General features: G+C 48.7%; 1 protein-coding gene across 1 annotated transcript in view; it reads right to left on the bottom strand.

The window, feature by feature from the left end:
* Positions 1–1,305: 1,305 nt before the first annotated feature.
* LOC119374024 (uncharacterized) overlaps positions 1,306–18,538 on the bottom strand; it is a 35,548-nt gene continuing 18,315 nt past the window's right edge. The window contains exon 4 of the mRNA XM_037644076.2: positions 1,306–1,498. Within this exon, the coding sequence (XP_037500004.1) occupies positions 1,355–1,498 (144 nt within the window). The 3' untranslated portion in view covers positions 1,306–1,354. The remainder of the gene's footprint in view (positions 1,499–18,538) is intronic.

Below are 18,538 nucleotides of genomic sequence, written 5' to 3'. Positions count from 1 at the left end.
ACTAGCCTGAACCGTCGCAGAAGCTACGCTAGGCGCTTGCGAACACTGACGGAGTGCCAATTCTATTCTTTTCATCTCGAGGCGCTCTTCGCGTTCCTCACGCTCGCGGCGTTCTCGCCTTTCCGCCTCTTCACGCTCACGAAGTTCTAGTCTTTCGGCCTCCTCGCGGCGTTCTTTGATATCCGCCCAGGCCTCATCGACTTCCTCAGCCGTTACTCCCTCCTTCTGCATGATCTCAAGGATCGCTTGCTTTCGTTTCGCACGGCCCAGAGTAAGGCCGAGTTCTCCACAAATTTCGATGAGTTCCTTCACTTTAAGGTTCTCCATCGTTCACACTAGCCTCTTGCTATTTGCCCTCGTTAGAATCTACTTGCCGTACCCCCTATAAGTCTACTAGAACGACACGCAAGCAATTCTCAACCTGCTGTGTTTACACCCTCCGCATTAACTTAGTTTCAAAGCGCTCCGACTTGGCTCGAAACAATCAAAGCTCACTCCAATGATTCACACAACCTTCTCTAAACTACGATAACCTGTGCTAGAGAAGTCTGGTGAACTGAAGGGAAAACATCAGGCACTCACCGCATCGAGGTAGCTGACGCCGGCCGATCCCGCAGCTGCCATCCACTGTTGGGTAGCAGGTGTCTCAGCTTGCGACTGCTTCTGCGCAGAGCTGATAGACGGAGCGATCAAGGCGACGGTGAGTTAAGGCAAATTTATATACATATGTACAGAGGCGTTACATATTCGGCGCTGGGGCCGACAGCTTATGGGGCTCGCACAGCGGTGCGACTACGACCTGGGATTTCTTCGTTCGCTGTCTCGCTGTCTCCCTCTCTCCGCGCAGCTTGGTTCTTTTATAGCCCTGGCCGACCTCTTGCATCAGCCAGTAGTTCGAAGCCTCCAATCAGGAACCGCCGTTGGTCGCTGGCTCGAACCGGATCTGCGGGGGGAGAGGGCTTGCCGCACGTTGCGGGAGAGATTTCCGTCGGTTGCGTCAGGCGCAGCGCCGGAGTTGCCGGGGATTGCGAAAGGCTCCCGCCTCGTTGCATCAGCTGGTGTTGGCGCTGGTTGCGTCAGCCTCATCGCCGGAGTTGCCGAGGATTGCGTAAGACTCCCGCCTCGTTGCATCAGCGGGTGTTGACGCTGGTTGCGTCAGACGTTTTACCAGCTTGAATTCCTTGTCGAAGCAAGGAAGTTTGGGTTGGGAGCCCTGGCATAACAGCGTTTCAGGGACGGCCGCTATCTGCAATAGGCCGCAACGCTTACGCATCACTTATACAACTTCCAACGGAGATTCTGCGTGAATTTTTTTATTCATCCCTTCTAATTCGGACACTTCGGCGGTGAATGTTTAAGTTTTGCTGGCCAGATAGTCCCGCAGCTTGCGCTCCCTGTCGAAGCTCGGACTGCACGTCCACGGGGTGTCCGAGAAGTGCGTGTTGTACAGGAGCCAGGCGATATTCTTTCGCAGGTTGAGCTTCAGCAAGCGGTCAACCTGCCACAAGAAGTGTTGTCAAACATGTAGTCAAGCATTCTGTATCTTTCTTAACTCCTACCCAAGCTCCCTGAACAGCACAATGATCCCAGCACAGCTATAGAAGGCTGTCTTGTTGGGCGAGTTGGTACGATATCATCATTTGAGGAATCACAAAAAACGACACAGAAGAGGAGCACACGTGCACAGCGCTAGCTAACACAGATTTATTGAAGAGCGCACACGTATATATGGCCATGTAATGAAACACGTGATCCCAAACAACAAGAAAAGAAGCGATCTAGTGATTGGCAATGAGGAAATCTAACTCGATAGAATGCAACATTATTGACGCCCTCAAAACAAGCTTCACCAAATCGGTTGATAAAAAATATTCATTTCAATCTCTCGCTCCATCGAGAGCTCTGCGCCTCGATGGATAGATGGACGCTATGAGCGTCCCCTTTATAACGGGGTGGTGATAAGTCTGCCACTAAACTCGACAAACAAAAAATAGTTTTCCCTTTTCTCTTCTTTTTTTTATTGTTGGCCTAATGTCTCTAACCCAATAAATCTATCTTGCTACAGGAAAAAAAATGCCAGGTCTGCGCGGAAAGCGCTGCACAGTCACAGCGAAAGCTGGAAGAGCACGCGCGCTCGCTACGTGGAGGCTTCTGGACGCTACCGGCCAGTGTGTCCTGCTCGTCTTATTGAAACATAAGTAGGCAAGTTCATAAAACTATTTTAACTGAATGTTCAAGCAAAATGCCGAGCGAAATCGGGCGGTGTTGCCGTCATGAGCACGTTCAATGTCGATTGCTCGTGGTGTCGTCTGCTAGCCATCAATCTGTACATCTGCATGTAGGGCGACGATTTCTTTTCGCGACTGTTCTATGGCCGTGTCGCACTTAAAATGACTGTTCGGGCTTGGGCTTCCGCGTCTGCGTTAACGCGCAATATATGTGTACCGCGTACTCCACGTGTTCGGCTGCCAAGCATGCTCCTTTGGTTCAATTCCTTTGTTCTGAGTTTTCAGTGCATGACAAACGACGTCTGATGTCGTTCAAATAAATTAGGTGGTCGTTACAGGCAACAATCTTTGATTAAATCCAAGTTTGCAGCAGCTCCTGTGTAGGCGCGTCGTAAGTGCTTGAAATTTAAACCTGAAATAAAAAGGTTGCAAGCACAAGTTAAGATGGCATGCACGACGGTGATATGAAATATTGATAGGTTGTGCGTTCTTTTTTTGCAACAAATTTTAATTCTACATTATTGAATCAACGTTTGCTGACTCGTTCACGGTCGTCTGACATTATGGTAAACATAATTAGTGCAATCATGCTAACATATATAAATACAAAGCGTTCGCATCGAAAGTCGTAATAAGATGACTTTGCAATAAAATAGTATAAACCTCTCTCTGCAGTCGACGCTTGATAGGGCGTGGTGCGATCACTGTACCAAAGAGACTCTCAGGGTCCCTAATTCATTTGCCTAAGATGACTCGAAGGCCAAAGCCTTCTTTTTCTTTAGTCGATGTATTGTTCGTTCCTGGCGCCCCTCTGAATGCTTTCTGGGCGTAACGTGGTTTTGCACTGCCTCCAGGATCGGAGGCATCGCAAGCTTTCGACGCAGCACCTGATCTTGCATTGCCTCCGGGATCGGCTCACCGATCGCGGAGGCGATGCGCAAAGCGATGATGTCATGTGATCACGTCGTCATGTGACGTGACGTTATGACGTCACGAATATTGGCGGTTTTTATGTCATGAGGACGTCATAACGTGACGTCATCTTGTGATGATTTTTTGCATCACTCTTGTTGATGCTGGCGAAGCGGGACGCCGACGGTCAATTAGGCAGCGCTGCACGATGGAAAGCATCAATGCGGCTCACAAGCGGCAAACCGCATGAGTGTATCTATCTCTAATCAAGGGTGCGAACTGTACCACGCGCACCAGTGCTGGCGTTTCACTCGGAGCCGATAGTACGTGTAACAAGTATTAACGTGCATCCAACACACCCAATCAACGCTAGTTGTCCTCAATAACCCTCTGGTCGATGAAGTTATCAATTTTATTTTGTCGGCAAATGTTTTGTGTACATGACAACCATTGGGAGTGGAGTGTGACTTTTCGTTCTACTCAAGTCTGTTTACTATACGCTGCTGGCCTTTGTGAATAAGCCGTAAAATTGATCGCGCTTTGCTTCCAAAGCAGGGTAGGCTATCTTTAACTCGCTTGGCGGCAGGGGCGTAGCCAGAAATTTTTTTCGGGGGGGGGGGTTCAACCATACCTTATGTATGTTCGTGCGTGCGTTTGTTTGTGTGCGTGCATATATACGCAAGGAAAACAGAAACATTTCGGGGCGGGGGGTTTGAACCCCCCAGCCCCCCCCCCCTTGGCTACGCCCCTGCTTGGCGGGTCGTTCAAGGCCATGAAGCTATTCAAGGCCATGAAGCCCAGTGAGGGACGCTACGAACTGGGGGGCATGATCCTGACGCGATGGCTGTGCGTATATAGAAGATATGGTAAATGTAAACGTTTCTTAACCTCCTGTAATGCTATCTGCCATCTAAAAAGCAATCGTTATAAGAAAATACAGATAGTAGTTGAGGAACACTGTGCTACGCGAGTGAACTACAACGAAAATGCTTCTGTGTTAGCCAGAGCCTAGCAGGCGACAAAAGCCGAATCCCCGCCTTTGCGTCACTGGAGCGCAGTTCGCAGCGCCGCCATCGGTGGCGCACGAGGCTAATAGAGTGGACAATATAAAACAAATAAATAAAAGAGGAAAGAAGCCAGAGGAAGCCCGTAGCGCAAACCTGCTCGCCATTAAAAAATGCCGGTAAATAACAAATGTAGTTCTACATGTGTTATTCTACATGTATCAGCACTACATTGTACTGCCCTGCCGCGACATAATGAATAAAGCACAAAAACATAATAATATAGCATTATTAACTGTTGGGCTTTAATGTCCGAAAATCACGATATACGATTGTGAAACACACCGTAGTGGAGGGCTGGCGAAATTTCGACCGCCGCAAAATCCAAGTTCACGGGCCTCGGGCATTTTCACCTCCATCGAAAACGCGGCCGCCGCGGCCGGGTTTTAAACAAATTTCACCATCTCCCACTAAAGGGTACCATGTGGGGATGCGAAGAAGCCCATGGGTCGATTTAATGTTCCGTTCATCACGGGCACCTTGCCCGATGGTAACGCGTCCTTGCATGTGGAGCACACCATGAATTCACTGTAGTTGATGTTGCTGTTACTCGTCCCGAACTCTTGTTGGAGCACGCCACGCGGGCTCAGTGCGTCCGCAGAATCTCGTTCTCCGACGTCATCACACGATTGCTGAGACAGTCTAAGGGAAAGAGGGCACAGCGTCTTACCCAGGCCCTTACACAGGCCCGAAATCGCCAGCGCGTGCCAGCACACGTGGTTTTGTCTGCGTTACGCTAAGCTAGGACAGCACACGGCAGCCCGGGTTCCTAAAGTGCTCTGCACGTATCATCATCCAGGCGGTCGAAGAACAAGGCGAGGAAGACATTTCCTTGGCGCGAGCGCGCGCTCAATATGTTACAGATGGCTATGGTAAGTTTTAGAAAGCGGACGGTCGCCAATGGAACTACGGACAAAGCCCAGCACAAAAGCCGCTTCCCAATGTCCCATCTAAAAAAATCACAGTTTCGCCGAAAGCGCGAAGCAATGAATGCGATAGCAAGAAGCTGTAATGCTGTACGAAGTGAGGCTCGCAGCTTCAGGAGTTGTGCAGATGTTGTGCAGCAAGAAGTTCATGATGTCTTTCCGCGATGTTGCTGGGGAAATGTACACTGCTGCGACGACGAAGCCGTGTGATGTTTTCACGGCACATGCATCACCACAACTCATCTGGGGCAGCGAGATGAGTTGGTATGGAACGCTGCGCGGTAAAAGTGTGGTCTCGTCGAAGCGTTCGTAAAGGGCGACTCCAGCAGCTGGTTGATTTTGTCGTTTTGCGAGGCTCACGCACTTGTGTCCTTGCAGTTCGACGGCACTGTCCATCCAGGTTTCCGTGAAGCACAGTAGATGTACCTCGCGGATGACGTGATCGTGCGAGACATCGACGGCGTGAGCGGGCAACGAGCGTACGTTCATATCGCAAATTGCAAATATGTGCGGTGACTGGAGGACGGCGGGGCACTTGGCGGCAGGGTATCGGAACGAAATGTTTTTCGTTTCGGTTTTAGTTTCGTTCCACCGCCAAAAGTTCCGTTCCGTTTCTGTTCCGGAACGAAAAAAAATATGTTCCGTAACGGTTCGTAACGGTTTTTTGCGCAAAAATTTGAAGTTAAGGTAATCATAAAGAATATTGGATTTGTGATGTAGTGACTTGGAAAGTGGGACAAGGGTAAAACACGTTCTTCAGAGGAGCGGGAGCAACTCTACCACGAATTCCTACAAACTTGCACAAAGCCGTATTAATATCAAAGTCATAGTATTTATTTTCTCAAAAGACAAATACGATTGTTTAGTGGGGTCAGTGCTTAGTGTCAAGCGAGTGAGCACGACCTCAGAAGCAGCACGTCACTGAGTGTACTCTCTGATGTCCGAGACTGCTGTTCTGATAAAAGGATCGCCAGGCCTGCGGGGAACACGCAGCACAGTCACAGCGAAAGCTAGAAGAACGGACTTTGTAGAGCCCGTTGTAGATTCTCTTGGGGCACCTAATACAAGTACACATGCAAGGTACCCACTACGCCATAAATCATCGTAATTTTTCTCAAGTAGCGTAGTTCCTACTATGCAATTTTTCGTTACTTTTTTGGAGAAACGTGGTACCCGCTACACATCTGTATAAGTCAGTGCACTTTGTGATGTGGCTGATGACGATGAGGAATTACGGCTGAGCACTTTGCAGTTGGTGGGAACTTGCAGTGTTGCGGAATGGGAGCCTCCTTACCATTCCAATTCCATTCCGCGGAATTAGAACTTGCCGCAATTCCATTCCTTTCAATTCCTCGCAATGAAAAAAACTTAGCCCATTCCCACTCCGGGAATGGCCGGGCAGTTCAATTCCATTCCTGTTTTCCTCAAAGTAGGAAAGGCATCTTGATAGTTTTATCGAGTCAAGAATGAACGCCCCATAAAGGTAATGTCATCAGAGGCATTAAGAACTGCAAAAGTACGCAAAACACGTGACCAAGGTCGAGGGATTGTAGCATGGTGACATATCTCGTGCAGTACAGCGACCCTACTAATACCCATAGGGGCAGTTATCCCGCTACCTATAGTGTTTGCATGGTCAGCATGTTTGAACGAATGGTACGATGTTTTAATATTGTTTAACCTTAAATGTCTTAATGCTAAAATGCCGACATAGCGTATTTTTATGCTGAAAAAGTATTCAAGAAGACTAAGTCGTTTTGCCACGCTACTGGAGCGGTCGTGAATATGAAGAAAACTAAGATTTGGTTAATATGGGGAACAAATCCCTTTAGATCTGCTGGTATTAGTTGGAACAGTGCACCTGTCGGCCACCTTGTGCCTTTGCATCGAATACGGAACACTGGGCCGCACTGCTCGTCAGCACTCATGGTTGTCAAGCGCGCCTCGCAAGCATGGATGTGGTGAGGAGAACTTTCTGTGTTCGCCTGTGCGCAGGTATGCAGTGTCTTCGTTGTCGCAAAGGTTATTCACGTGTGTCAGGTACTAAACTGCTCGTGAGATAAAGATCAGGCTGTGCATAGAGTATTCGCCACTTTCGTGTGGGGGTATCAATGCGAACAAACGCGCAGGGGTAGCTTGTTTCTCCCTTCAGTACCTGCTGGGATAATGAATTTGTTTGTACGCTAACTTATGCCTCTGTTTGTAGTAGGCGCGTTGCTTATAAATGTACCGTGCTTATATTGAGCCTAGCCATTTTAAAAATACAACTTTATTGTTAAATTCAAGGCTATGACTTACTAATGTTTGAAGTTTGAAAAACAGCACGTAGACGAAAACGTACTCTATTTTCGGAAAAAGATGTAATTCCATTCCCCTTCTATTGCGTGAAAAGGGCGCTTAATTCCATTCTCATTCCATTCCTCCAAGCGTTGCCCCCATTCCATTCCGCGCTTGCGAAAATGTGGAATGATTTCGGAGTCATTTCACTTCGGGAGTGGCAACTCCGCAACACTGGTGGGAAGCATTAAACCCCACACTTTGTGCTATTAATAGCCTTGTGTGATGACTGGTTGTTATTTTACTCTTCTGCCACGCTATATTACATATGTTAACTCGATTCCCCACCCGACATGACGCCCCGATAGAGTATTTTTGCGAAGGAGTTACAAGCACCAGCGTGGCACTGTGGTAAAAGACCCGACTGCCACGCCGGGGGCGCGGGTTAAAATCCCATCCAACCCTAGAAATATGTTTCTTATTCATTTTTTTTTATTAGCAGTCATGGCACCGGCATGGATAGCAGTCATGGATATCAGTCATGGATAGCAGTCACGGACACCGGCAGCGGCGGACAACTATGGCCCCAAAATCAGCTGTTGTGATCTCATAACAGCTTTCGCTGTAACAAACTTCAGCGCTGACAATGCCATTTTCACTTTGGCCTGCGTGGCAGGCGCGCAAAAGTAGACATGCGTTATTATAAACATCTCTGGTTGTCACTGTTTTCGTTTTTCGCACAATTTCAACATATCTTTGCTTTGGAATTCCTGCCTGAGGTACGCGCTAGTACTGTACCCTGAGATATGCTCACATTGCACGAGCTCAGTTGTTCCGAATCGCGAAGTTTTCTCGTGAACCGAAAAACGATTGAAAAAATTTCGGTTTCATGCCGGAACGAAATAATATATAAAGTTTCGGTTACGTTTTCGTTCCGGTCAAAAATATCGTTTTTTTCTTTTTTTCTTTTTCGGTTTTCGTTCCGTTCCGACACCCTGCTTGGCGGCGATTGTATTAAAGGGGCCCTGCAACACTTTTCGAGCATGCTCAAAAAGCGCTGCCGATCGGTAGTCGAGGCTCCCGAGAACACGCGAGCCAAATATTATAGCGATGCGCACGGCCTGAAATTTACAATAAATTCTCAAAGTCAGCTGAAAATCGCTCCCTCTTCTCTCGACAAATGATGCATTAGTCCGCAAAATATGACGCGATTGTCGGCAGTTCCACCAATGGCTGATGTTATAATCACGATAACACCCTCATTATTACTTTCGTTGTTAATTTTGAGTTCAATAAGTAGATAATATGTATGTTTATATTCTGTTATCGCGTTAAAAACACCGAACAAACATTAATATTAGCACTTCCGGTCTCACCGACAGCTCGTTTGCTCGTAGTTGCGTGGTTCCGTTTTCTTCGCCATGCGCAGTGCCGAAAACGTGAATATTTCTGTGCTTTTGACCATCGCCGGTTGCCGTTGAGAGTGGCAGCCATTCGAGTGTTGCCTCGTGAGCTGAGAACTGCATCGTCGGCATGTTCTCACGACCGAGCGAGGCAGGGGCGCAGCGTGTCTCCGATAACAATAGAGAGTTTTAGCACTGGGGACCCTAAGCCACCTGCGTACGCACGCTCTTGCGTTCCTTTGTACTCCCAGCCGCATCCACCGAGAATACAAAAGAGCGCAAGGGACCGCGCGCCCCCAAGCCCGCGGGAACCCAGCACTAAAACTCTCTAATGCTGGCGTCCGGTAATGGCGGCGCTTCGGGGTCGTCTGCCAGTGCCGTCTTACGAGGCGGTGTATCGGAGTATGGGCCGAAACCGATCTCAGCTGTCATTCGATCCAAACGAGCGCGCAGGTTTGCTTCCATGGTTGGCAGAGCGATGAAAACACTACGGCGTTCGAGGTGCACACCCAACATTACCAAACCGACGCGCAGTTTTCAAGCACGCGCGATACACAGTGCGATCGGCTCCGCTCGACGAGAACGACGCAAGCCGACCGGAAGTGGCGGCACAGACCACGTGGTTACGCCCAGACGTCAGAGAGAAGAAAATGAAGAAAAAAACTCCGCCGGCGCTCTTGGGCGGAGCCTCGCTCCACTGCGCTCCCTTCCTCGACTCGCTGCCTAGCTTTCCGCGCGCTCGCGGCGTTGAGTTGAGGGAGAAAGCTGCGTAACGTGATCTCTATAATTTGATAACACCACTTAGACTTGACGGATTCGAAAACTTTTTGCGGCATATGACTCGTGAAGAGTCATACGTTAATAATGAGACTGTTCCAATATAACTAAGAAAGGTGTTGCAGGGCCCCTTTAAGTCGATGACTTTCCAATTGACGAAATTCGTCCGACAAGGCCCGATCGGGATTTTCTCTACCATGGTAAAATGTGAAGTCCTGTTCTGCGTTTGTTAAGGAAAGTCAGTTCAGTGTGGTGGCTCGACTCAAAGCAACGTAGACAAGCATCTGAGGATGGCGCTTGTGGTACTCGTACACCACCTGGCTGTATGTTCCCCCCTGAGATTTGTGTATGATGAGAGCACTCGCTTGCATTACGGGGAATTGCTTGCGACGGCAAGAAACACCCGTTTTTTTGTCCAAAGTGATGGTGGCGGTGCACAGTTCGATGGGCACGGAGTCGACAGGCACGACAGGACCCGTAACTTCGCGAATAGTCTTCGACTTGACTCGAGCAATGTTGCCTGTTGCTTTAGAAGGAAAGTGGGGCCAAAGGCGTTTGGGGAGGCGCAACTCATCCAACTGCACGTGCGTGAGTTGACCCACCGCTCCATTAACCAAGCCGTGGGACACGTCAATGTTGAGGGTAAGCATGTATGGCTATTCTGAACATACCACAAGTTTTCGCGGCAGGTTGCCAACCTCAGAAGTGGTAAGGGAATGTAACCGACGCTTCGTACTCTCACAGTCGGCGTCACTGCGGTAGCCGACAATGGTGTCGTCTGCATTAGCCTCGTAAATAGCGTCCACGTCCTGGACGGCGTCCTGCGCGTTGTACGCCTCGGCTTCCTTGTTGGAATAGAACAGCCTGACGCCGTGAGGACAGTGAAGCTTCGCGTCGTCCTTGGAGACAAAACGGGCTTGAAGCATGTCGACTTCCTCCTTTTCGAGCGCACGACCATCGCCAATCTTAGACAAGGCGGTGGAAAACTTGGCGTCGCTCTGGCGGACGACTTGCGTAAGTGGAAAGTAGGAGAGGTGATGCCAGTGACGTGGGTGTTAAAGATGTTGTCCCGTGTCCTACTGCGTTTGTGCCCCTCGCTTGCGCGAACCGGGGGCAACTGGCGCAAGTCACCGCACAGGATGAAGTCCAAGCAGCCGAAAGGTTCATTGTAGTTTGCAGTTATCTGTCGCAGACGGTCGTCCACACGCGCGAGAGTGTCGCTGCTCATCATGCTGCATTCGTCAACAATGACGCACTTGATGTTGGTGAACGCTTAACGGAAGGAGTTAAGGTCTCCATTACGCAAGCCCCCGTCGGTGCGCATACTCAGCTTGAACGCGGCGTGCACGGTGAGTCCGCCGATGGCAACCGCTGCCTTGCCTGTTGTGGCGCACGAGACCTACGCGGTGTGCGTGGACGTGGAGGCGGTGTTGGTGTAGCGGTTGTAGGCGTCTATAATAAGCCGCAGAACGAAGGTCTTGCCACAACCTGCCGCGCCAGTCAGGAAAATTCTGAGCGGGTCGGAGGCAGGGCACGTTAGGCGGCGGATGACTTCCCCAATAAATTCGAACTGCTCCTTGTTGGTGAGCCGCACCATTTCCCTGTAGGCGTCACCGGTCATGACGTCCTGACGCGTGCAGACGGCAGTGCAACGACCTTTTGCCGCTACTAAGTTGGCATCAGGGGCTCCAACTAAATCACAAGTCGTCGTTCTGGTCGAACGAACGAGCGTGCCGTGGGTGAATTTTACTGCGCGATTCGGTATCATGAGCGTCGTCTGCGCACATCTGGAGGCATATGTCACGCAGCTGGTGCATGTCGAGCTTGCGGTCATATTCAGATCGCTTCAGAAGCAAGGCATCCACGTTTTCGGCGTAAATATGTTCAAAAGCAATACCATCAAGAATGTCCACTTCCCGGCGGAAATGAAGAAACAGCGTAACCGCTTCTCGCTTGTAGTTTAGTGAGTCGTCGATGGAGTAGCAGGGGTAACGAATGATGGCTAGATCGCGGCGCTTTTGGTAGGAGTGGACATTGTAAAGCGCTGCAAAGTCTGCCAAGCACACGTGTTCCAAGCTATCGGGGCGGTCTTCGTATCTCCCCAACACCCCAAATTTCCACACATCCGCTGACGCCGCGTCGACTCCAGCTGCTTCCATCTGCGCGCGCGTTTTGCGAACGCGTGTGCGCTCTTCCGTGAGGCATGTGGCAATATACAAGATCCGTGTACTTGACTCTGACATATCCTGTCGGAGCAGTGTCCAAGCAGCTTCCTGAGCACTCATCTCCACAGCTTTGAGCATCTTAACGCCAAGTACACGAAGTGCCTGGCCATAAGGTATGTTCGCAGTGTTTTGCCAAAATGTCCGAGACAGCATTGTGCTGATTTGAGACTCCGCGATTCGACTTATTTCACGTAATCTACGACATACGTCGCACACGAGTACGCGTCCAGGATCACCTGAAGGTCCATGTTTGAGTCTAGCATAGAGGCGACCCACGGGTTGAATGCGTTGATCCACTTTTGCTGCACTGTTCGTTGGATAAACAAGGTCGGGCGCGTACTGCCAGCGCGGAGCACGGAGACGTACTCTTCATGGGATGTGACTGCGTGGTGTTGAAGGAATTGACTGATATTGTCGTAGTATGTACTTTCTAGAGCGGCGTGCATCTGCAAAAAGCGTTCTTTAAGTGTCACGCGCCGCGCGGCTTCGGCATCGTATTCTGTGGGGGGATAGGGAAGCAGCACCATGGACTTTTCGGTGGGCCAAAAAGGAGCGCCAAAACGGCAGCGAGCGCGCTTGTAACAAGTGTGCGTGTGTTGGTGCACTTGAGTACGAAGGCGCGGCAACAAAGATGTATCGAGTGACACGAGGTGCGTTGCGAGGCGCATCGTTTCTGGCATGTCAGGGCAGACGGTTTCGTCAGGTGCGTTCTCCAGCCAAAGCAAGATGTGAGCGTGTGGACTGCTTCGGTGCTGGAACTCAATTCGCTTGAAGTAGTCCACGACGCGGTAAGGCTTGAAAGAGAGTGAGTGCGGCTACACAGGATGTTTAGGATGACGCACACGAGCCTGTGAAAGTAAATGGCGCACACTACGGGGTCACTGTTGACGAGCTGGGCACGGTAGATTGATGTCATTTCCGACACGTGCACTTCTAAGCCAGAATCTTGATGGCGCAACCGCTCAAGCAGAGTGAGTAATCGCGGCCAGTGCATCTCTGAGGCTGACAGGGTGAGAAACGCAGTCGGCTTGCCAAGCGGGCGTTTCATAGCGAAAACATCTTTCTTTCGCTGCTGCCAGTAGTGGACAGTGTTGGAAACGCCCTTCATAAATGCCATGTCTTGGTCAATAGAATTCTGAATGAAGTGTTCGTCTTCAAGCATTTGGCGCGTGATTTTCTCGGTGTTGTCGTTGACACGAAAAGTGACGGCCAGGCTGCGACTGACTCTAAATCGGAGCATCTTCATTGCCATGAACAGGATGTGGTGAGGCGAAACACCGCGACAATCTTTGCGACGTATCTCATAGGTAGTATACGTAAAGGGTGGGGGATGCGCTTCTGGTTTAACTCGCCGGGGCTTCCCAAGGTATATCTGAGGGAAGGAGATTTCTTCCGCTCTTTCGTCGTACAATATGCTGAGAGGCTGTTTGTGTTAACCAGGAGCTATGGCCAAGTAGCGCTCTTCGTCCCATACAACAGACTGTTCGAATGCATTAAGCGCCACACATGCATCAACAGGATTTTCTACGTCCGGTCACTGGGGCAAGCTTTCGACGGAATCCTCAAGCAGTTGAAATGCATCGTCGTCGGGAAGAGCATCTAAAGCAGAAGCGTCCAGAGTGATACCAAAGTACTTGTACAATGTACTCCGACACAACACATCGAGCCAGGGTTTCAACTCGGATGTTTTCACAAGACCAGAGAGGTATGTTGTCTTGTTTAGAAGCTTTCGCTTAATGTGAACATTGATGGCATGATCTGCGTGGACGTTTCGCGGTAACGATTTAACCATTGTATCTACTTCGACGGGAACGTTAACGACGGGGCCGACGATGCCATACTGTCCTCAACCGTACATAAGGCGACGAATTTGCATGAATGGTAGACGGGGAGCGATCAAACGTTCACTCACCAAGTTCAGTGGAGGCAGCTCAGCGGGAATGGCCGGGTAAACGTAGCCGTTACTGCGAGAGAGGGCTGGTATTGCATTCCTTTGCAGTGCCCCGCGGCATGTTGAACACAGCATGAAGGAATGGACGTCTTCGTTCGGACACTCGGTAGCGAGCAGGGGCACATGACCTACGCGGATGGGCAAGAGGTGAGCTTAAACCAAAGGCGATCACAAACATCACATGCATATCCAAATGGGTTATTGAAGAACTGTTTTTCGAAATGTGCGGTGACTGCTGTCAAATCTGATGCCTCTGGGCAAGACGCGGTTACTTGGGGCAAGCGCCGCTGTCGCCTTGACTCGGTTTCGCGTTCTCGCACATCTGCATCGTCACGCCGAGCTCGATGCGCAGCCGCTTCCTGCGCTCGAATTGCAGGGTCCTGTCGGCGTTGTTTCCTCGCCTCGGCCTCGCGTTCCCGCACTGAGGCATCTTGACGACGGGCACGATGTGCTTCCGCTTCGTGATCTTGAACTGCTGGGTCTTGTCGACGCTGTCGCCTCGCCTCAGCCTCGTACTCTCGCACTGCGGCATCCTCAAGACCGGCACGATGTGCCTCTGCTTTGTGCTCTCGAACTGTGGCATCCCTACGGCGGGCACGAGGTTCGTCCGCTTCGTGCTCTCGAACTGCCGGGTCTTGTCGACGCTGTCGCCTCACCTGACCCTCCTGTTCTCGCAGGACCGCGTCTTGGCGCCTTCGGCGTTGAGCTGCTGCGTTAGACGCACGTGCGGCAGCACGTTGTTCCTGCGTCTGAGCACGTATGCGAGCCCGCCTTTCTTCAGCACGACTAGCATTTCATTGAAGCTATTCGGCCGGTATTCGGACGACACGCGGGGGCATGACAGCGCGAAGCGGCCCGTGATGGACGCGCTGCTACGCTGTAGGAACCCCCGGCAGCAACTACTGTGGCTAGTAAGAGTTGGGAAACGCTAGCTGACCAGGCGGGCAGGGGGAGCATAGGCGACCTTCACTTCACGAATATTCCCTATACCATGACGGTGACGAGAGCGCGGTGGCGCTGCCATGAAAGGTGACTTATCAGGGGAATGCACTGCAGCGGCTCTCCGTATGTCGGTACCACATCCGGTGCGGTGGTTACCTCAGCGGGTCTGCAACTCGTTTAAGCTGCTGGGCTTTTCGTTTCATTGAAAACAGCTAAGCAATGAATCTGATAGCAACAAAGGGGACCGAAACGCGAAGAGCGGGAAGCAGCTTGAAATTTCCAGCGCGTCCCTCGAGCTCAAAGGATGTCGCTAAATGAACAAACAGAAGATGAGCGCGAACTATCAAGTGAAGCACGCACGAAACGAACGCACAGATATACACCGAACGAGCGCGAATAAGCTGTGACAATGGATACTCTCAGTGTGAACAGCGCTCCTGTTGCAAAGGCGGCCGAAGCAGCGAAGGAAACTAGCGTGCTTCAAGTGTCGAGCTCTGACACTTGATAGTTCGCGCTCATCTTCTGTTTGTTCGTTTAGCGGCGTGCCTTGAGCTCGAGTGACTTTCGTACGCTCCGTAACATGAGCGCGGACATCACGGTGAATGCTCGAAACATTCCTCTTCCCCTCACCACGAGAAAAGCGCGCGAGCAGACAGCGGAAAGGCAAGGTTCTCCCTGCGCAAATATAAGAAGCGAGCGAGCTCGCCGACGACTTTTAAGTCCGCCCGTCGCGCTCCTAGCGCCATCTCGCTGGTAATGAAGAAACGCATGTATGCGCCTGCCGTCTCTGCGTCCGTCAAGCGGTAAAGCGTCCGTCAAGCATCCGTCAAGCGGCACCCAAATGCTTAGATCGATGAAAGTAAATTCTTTGAGTATGTTCAAGATTTGCAAGTGTCAGAAATGCGTCGAGTTTCCCTCTGTTTGCGCTAATGTAGGATTGTAGTAACCTGAATTTGTATATGTCGTTAGCCATAGCAATTTTATGTTTAACAAAAAGTTGTCCTGTGTGTTCAAGGTATGGTATGTTTTCTATTGCCCTGATCGCTCTTTTTTGAAGTATTTTTAGCTTATTTAAATTTGTGGACGCAGTGTTTGCCCAAACTAAAGCGCAGTAGTTCAAGTGGGCATGGAAAAGAGCCTGATATATCATTCGCTTTATAGTAACGGGCAAAAGACGTCGACAACGATTTAAAGTGCCAACCACCCGTCTCAACTTTAAGCTAATATGGTCTGTATGCTCATTCCAGGATATATGTTCATTAAAAACCACTCCAAGCGTCTTAATTGATTTGGTCACTGCAATTTTGTATGGGCCTAGGGTAACATAATTTGGTACCTGCAGGGATATGTCGAGAGCTCGGAAAAGGACACATTTTGTTTTTGATTCATTTAACATTAAATTGTTCTTGGTAGACCAATCACGAAGCTTATAACAGGTGTTGGCCGCTAAAGCCTCGCGAGTACTAAAATCTTTTCCAGTAAAAAATAATGTGCAGTCATCGGCATATATTATGAAGTTGCAATTTTCACCAATTCTGGCTATATCATTTATGTAGTTTAAAAACAATACAGGCCCCAGAATACTACCTTGTGGTACCCCGGTTTTAATTGGTTGTGTGCTCGATTTGAAGCCATTTATCTCAACATACTGAGACCGCGCACTCAGATATGACTGCATAAGTTTGAGTGGTATTCCCCTAAATCCATAGCATTCTAATTTATTTAATAACAGTTCATGAGATACGCGATCAAAGGCTTTACTAAAGTCCAAATATATCAAAAGTCCAATATCAAAAGTTTCTTTTCGATATTGCAAAGTATGATTTCTTTCTGTGCTAGTAAGGCCCTTTCTGTTGAAAGTTTCTTTCTGAAACCATATTGGCATTCGGTTATTAGATTGTGTTTTCTCGAGAAACTGTCAATTCTACGGTTTATTAATTTTTCAAGGCATTTTGAGAAAACTGGTAGTATAGATATTGGGCGATAATTGCTTAAGTTGTTTTTATCTCCAGCCTTATATATTGCAGTAACTTTCGCTAGTTGCATGTTGGTTGCGAAAATACCTGTTGATAACACTAAGTTGTACATATGTGCTAGCACTTCCGCTATGAGGTCTAATACATACTTTATTGGTCGCATTTGTATGCCGTCAGGATCACAGCTCCGACTATTTTTTATTCTACCGAATAGCGTAATTACTTCAGATGCGGAAATCGGTTTAAGAAAAAGCGTGTTTGATAACCTAGTAATGTCAGTTGTTGTTTGCGCGCTCTGACTGGCATTTCCTATTTTCACAAAGAAGTCATTAAATTTTTCTGCAAGGTCGATGCCGTTTAATATCCTTCCATCTATTTCAAGATTATCTATCTTGGCGGCAGGGGCTCCTTTGTTCAGTACTTCATTTAACTTTTTCCACATGGTATTACGTTGCTCTGGACGTTCTAGGTCAAAAATACGACTGTAGTAGTCTCTTTTCGCCCTTTCTTTTTCTTTATTTAACCGATTTCTAAGAGCCTTGTATTCAGCCCATAAGTTCGCATTACGTGTTTTGACGAACTGGTGGTAAAGTTTATTTTTATGGTTTATCGGACGCTTAAGGTAGTTTGTTATCCATGGCTTCCGCGATCTGCTTGACCTGTGATGTGCCTTAAGAGGAAATGCTTCGAAGTAAAGTTCCTTGAATGTTGCAATAAAGTTGTTATATGAGTCGTTTGCATCTTCATCAGCCATTATATTATTCCAATTTGTCTGCATGATGCGGCACCTAAAGTGCTCCAATGTGTTTGGTGTTATTGAGCGGTACATGAATTTTTCTGGTTTTACATAGGCCAAATTGGTATGCATTTTTAGGAAAATGAATATAGGCAAGTGATCGCTTATGTCAGAACTGATCATCCCTGAAATTGTTTCTTCTGCGGTAGAATTTGTAACAAACATGTCCAGCAATGACGCTGTAGATTCAGTAATACGCGTAGGCATAGTAATGACATTTTTAAATGAGTTGCACTCAAGCACGGAAAAAAATTCAGTACTTGTGACTGAGTTCTTCGAGGCATCTATGTTGAAATCGCCACCTACGGTAAGCATATAATTCATAGCACTTGCATGTGACAAAAGTCGATCAAGAAATGTTAGGAAGTCAGCCGTAGAACCACCAGGAGGGCGATAGAGAACAGCAAATACATTTGTGCCCTTCTTTAGACATAGTGATTCGTAGTTTTTTGTGACAAGACTATATTCTTCGATTACTTCACAACAACTCAAGTGTTGTTAGAATGGCAACGCCACCCCCTCTACTCTCCGTGCGATTTAAAAAGAAGTGATTGAACCCTGGCAGCATCAAATGTTCTGACTCATCAGTATACCACATTTCTGTGAACATTAAAAGGTCAAAGTTTGTGCCACACGATTCCAAAAGCGAAGTGACATCATCCTTTTTTGGTTGAAGTGATCGGGCGTTTAAATGCATCACTTTGAACAGGCCACGGGCGTTTTTTCTAGAATTCACAATGCGCTGAATGTCCTCAGCGGTGATATAACTAGCCAACAACATGGTAAAAAAGAAGCCATCACCCAATACTTCAAAAGCTTCACTTGTTAAGCGCTGCTAATTTTTTCAACGTCACTTTCTCGACAGATTGCCACGATAGGTGACGTCTCCATTTGACGGGCAAAAATGTTTCCGTTTCTTGTCCAAACAAACTTCCAACCATGTTCACGCTTTCGTGAAATTGCCATGCCCAGTAGTCTCTTCATTTCCGGACACAAGTGCTCATTGACATAGATGGGGGCGTCACTTTGCAAGCCGATAGTAGCGTTCGTTATCTTCTTTT

This window comes from Rhipicephalus sanguineus, chromosome 11, assembly GCF_013339695.2.
Source record: "Rhipicephalus sanguineus isolate Rsan-2018 chromosome 11, BIME_Rsan_1.4, whole genome shotgun sequence".
In the NCBI taxonomy this organism is placed as follows: Eukaryota; Metazoa; Arthropoda; class Arachnida; order Ixodida; family Ixodidae; genus Rhipicephalus; species Rhipicephalus sanguineus.
This window is presented reverse-complemented; position numbering and strand designations above follow the sequence as displayed.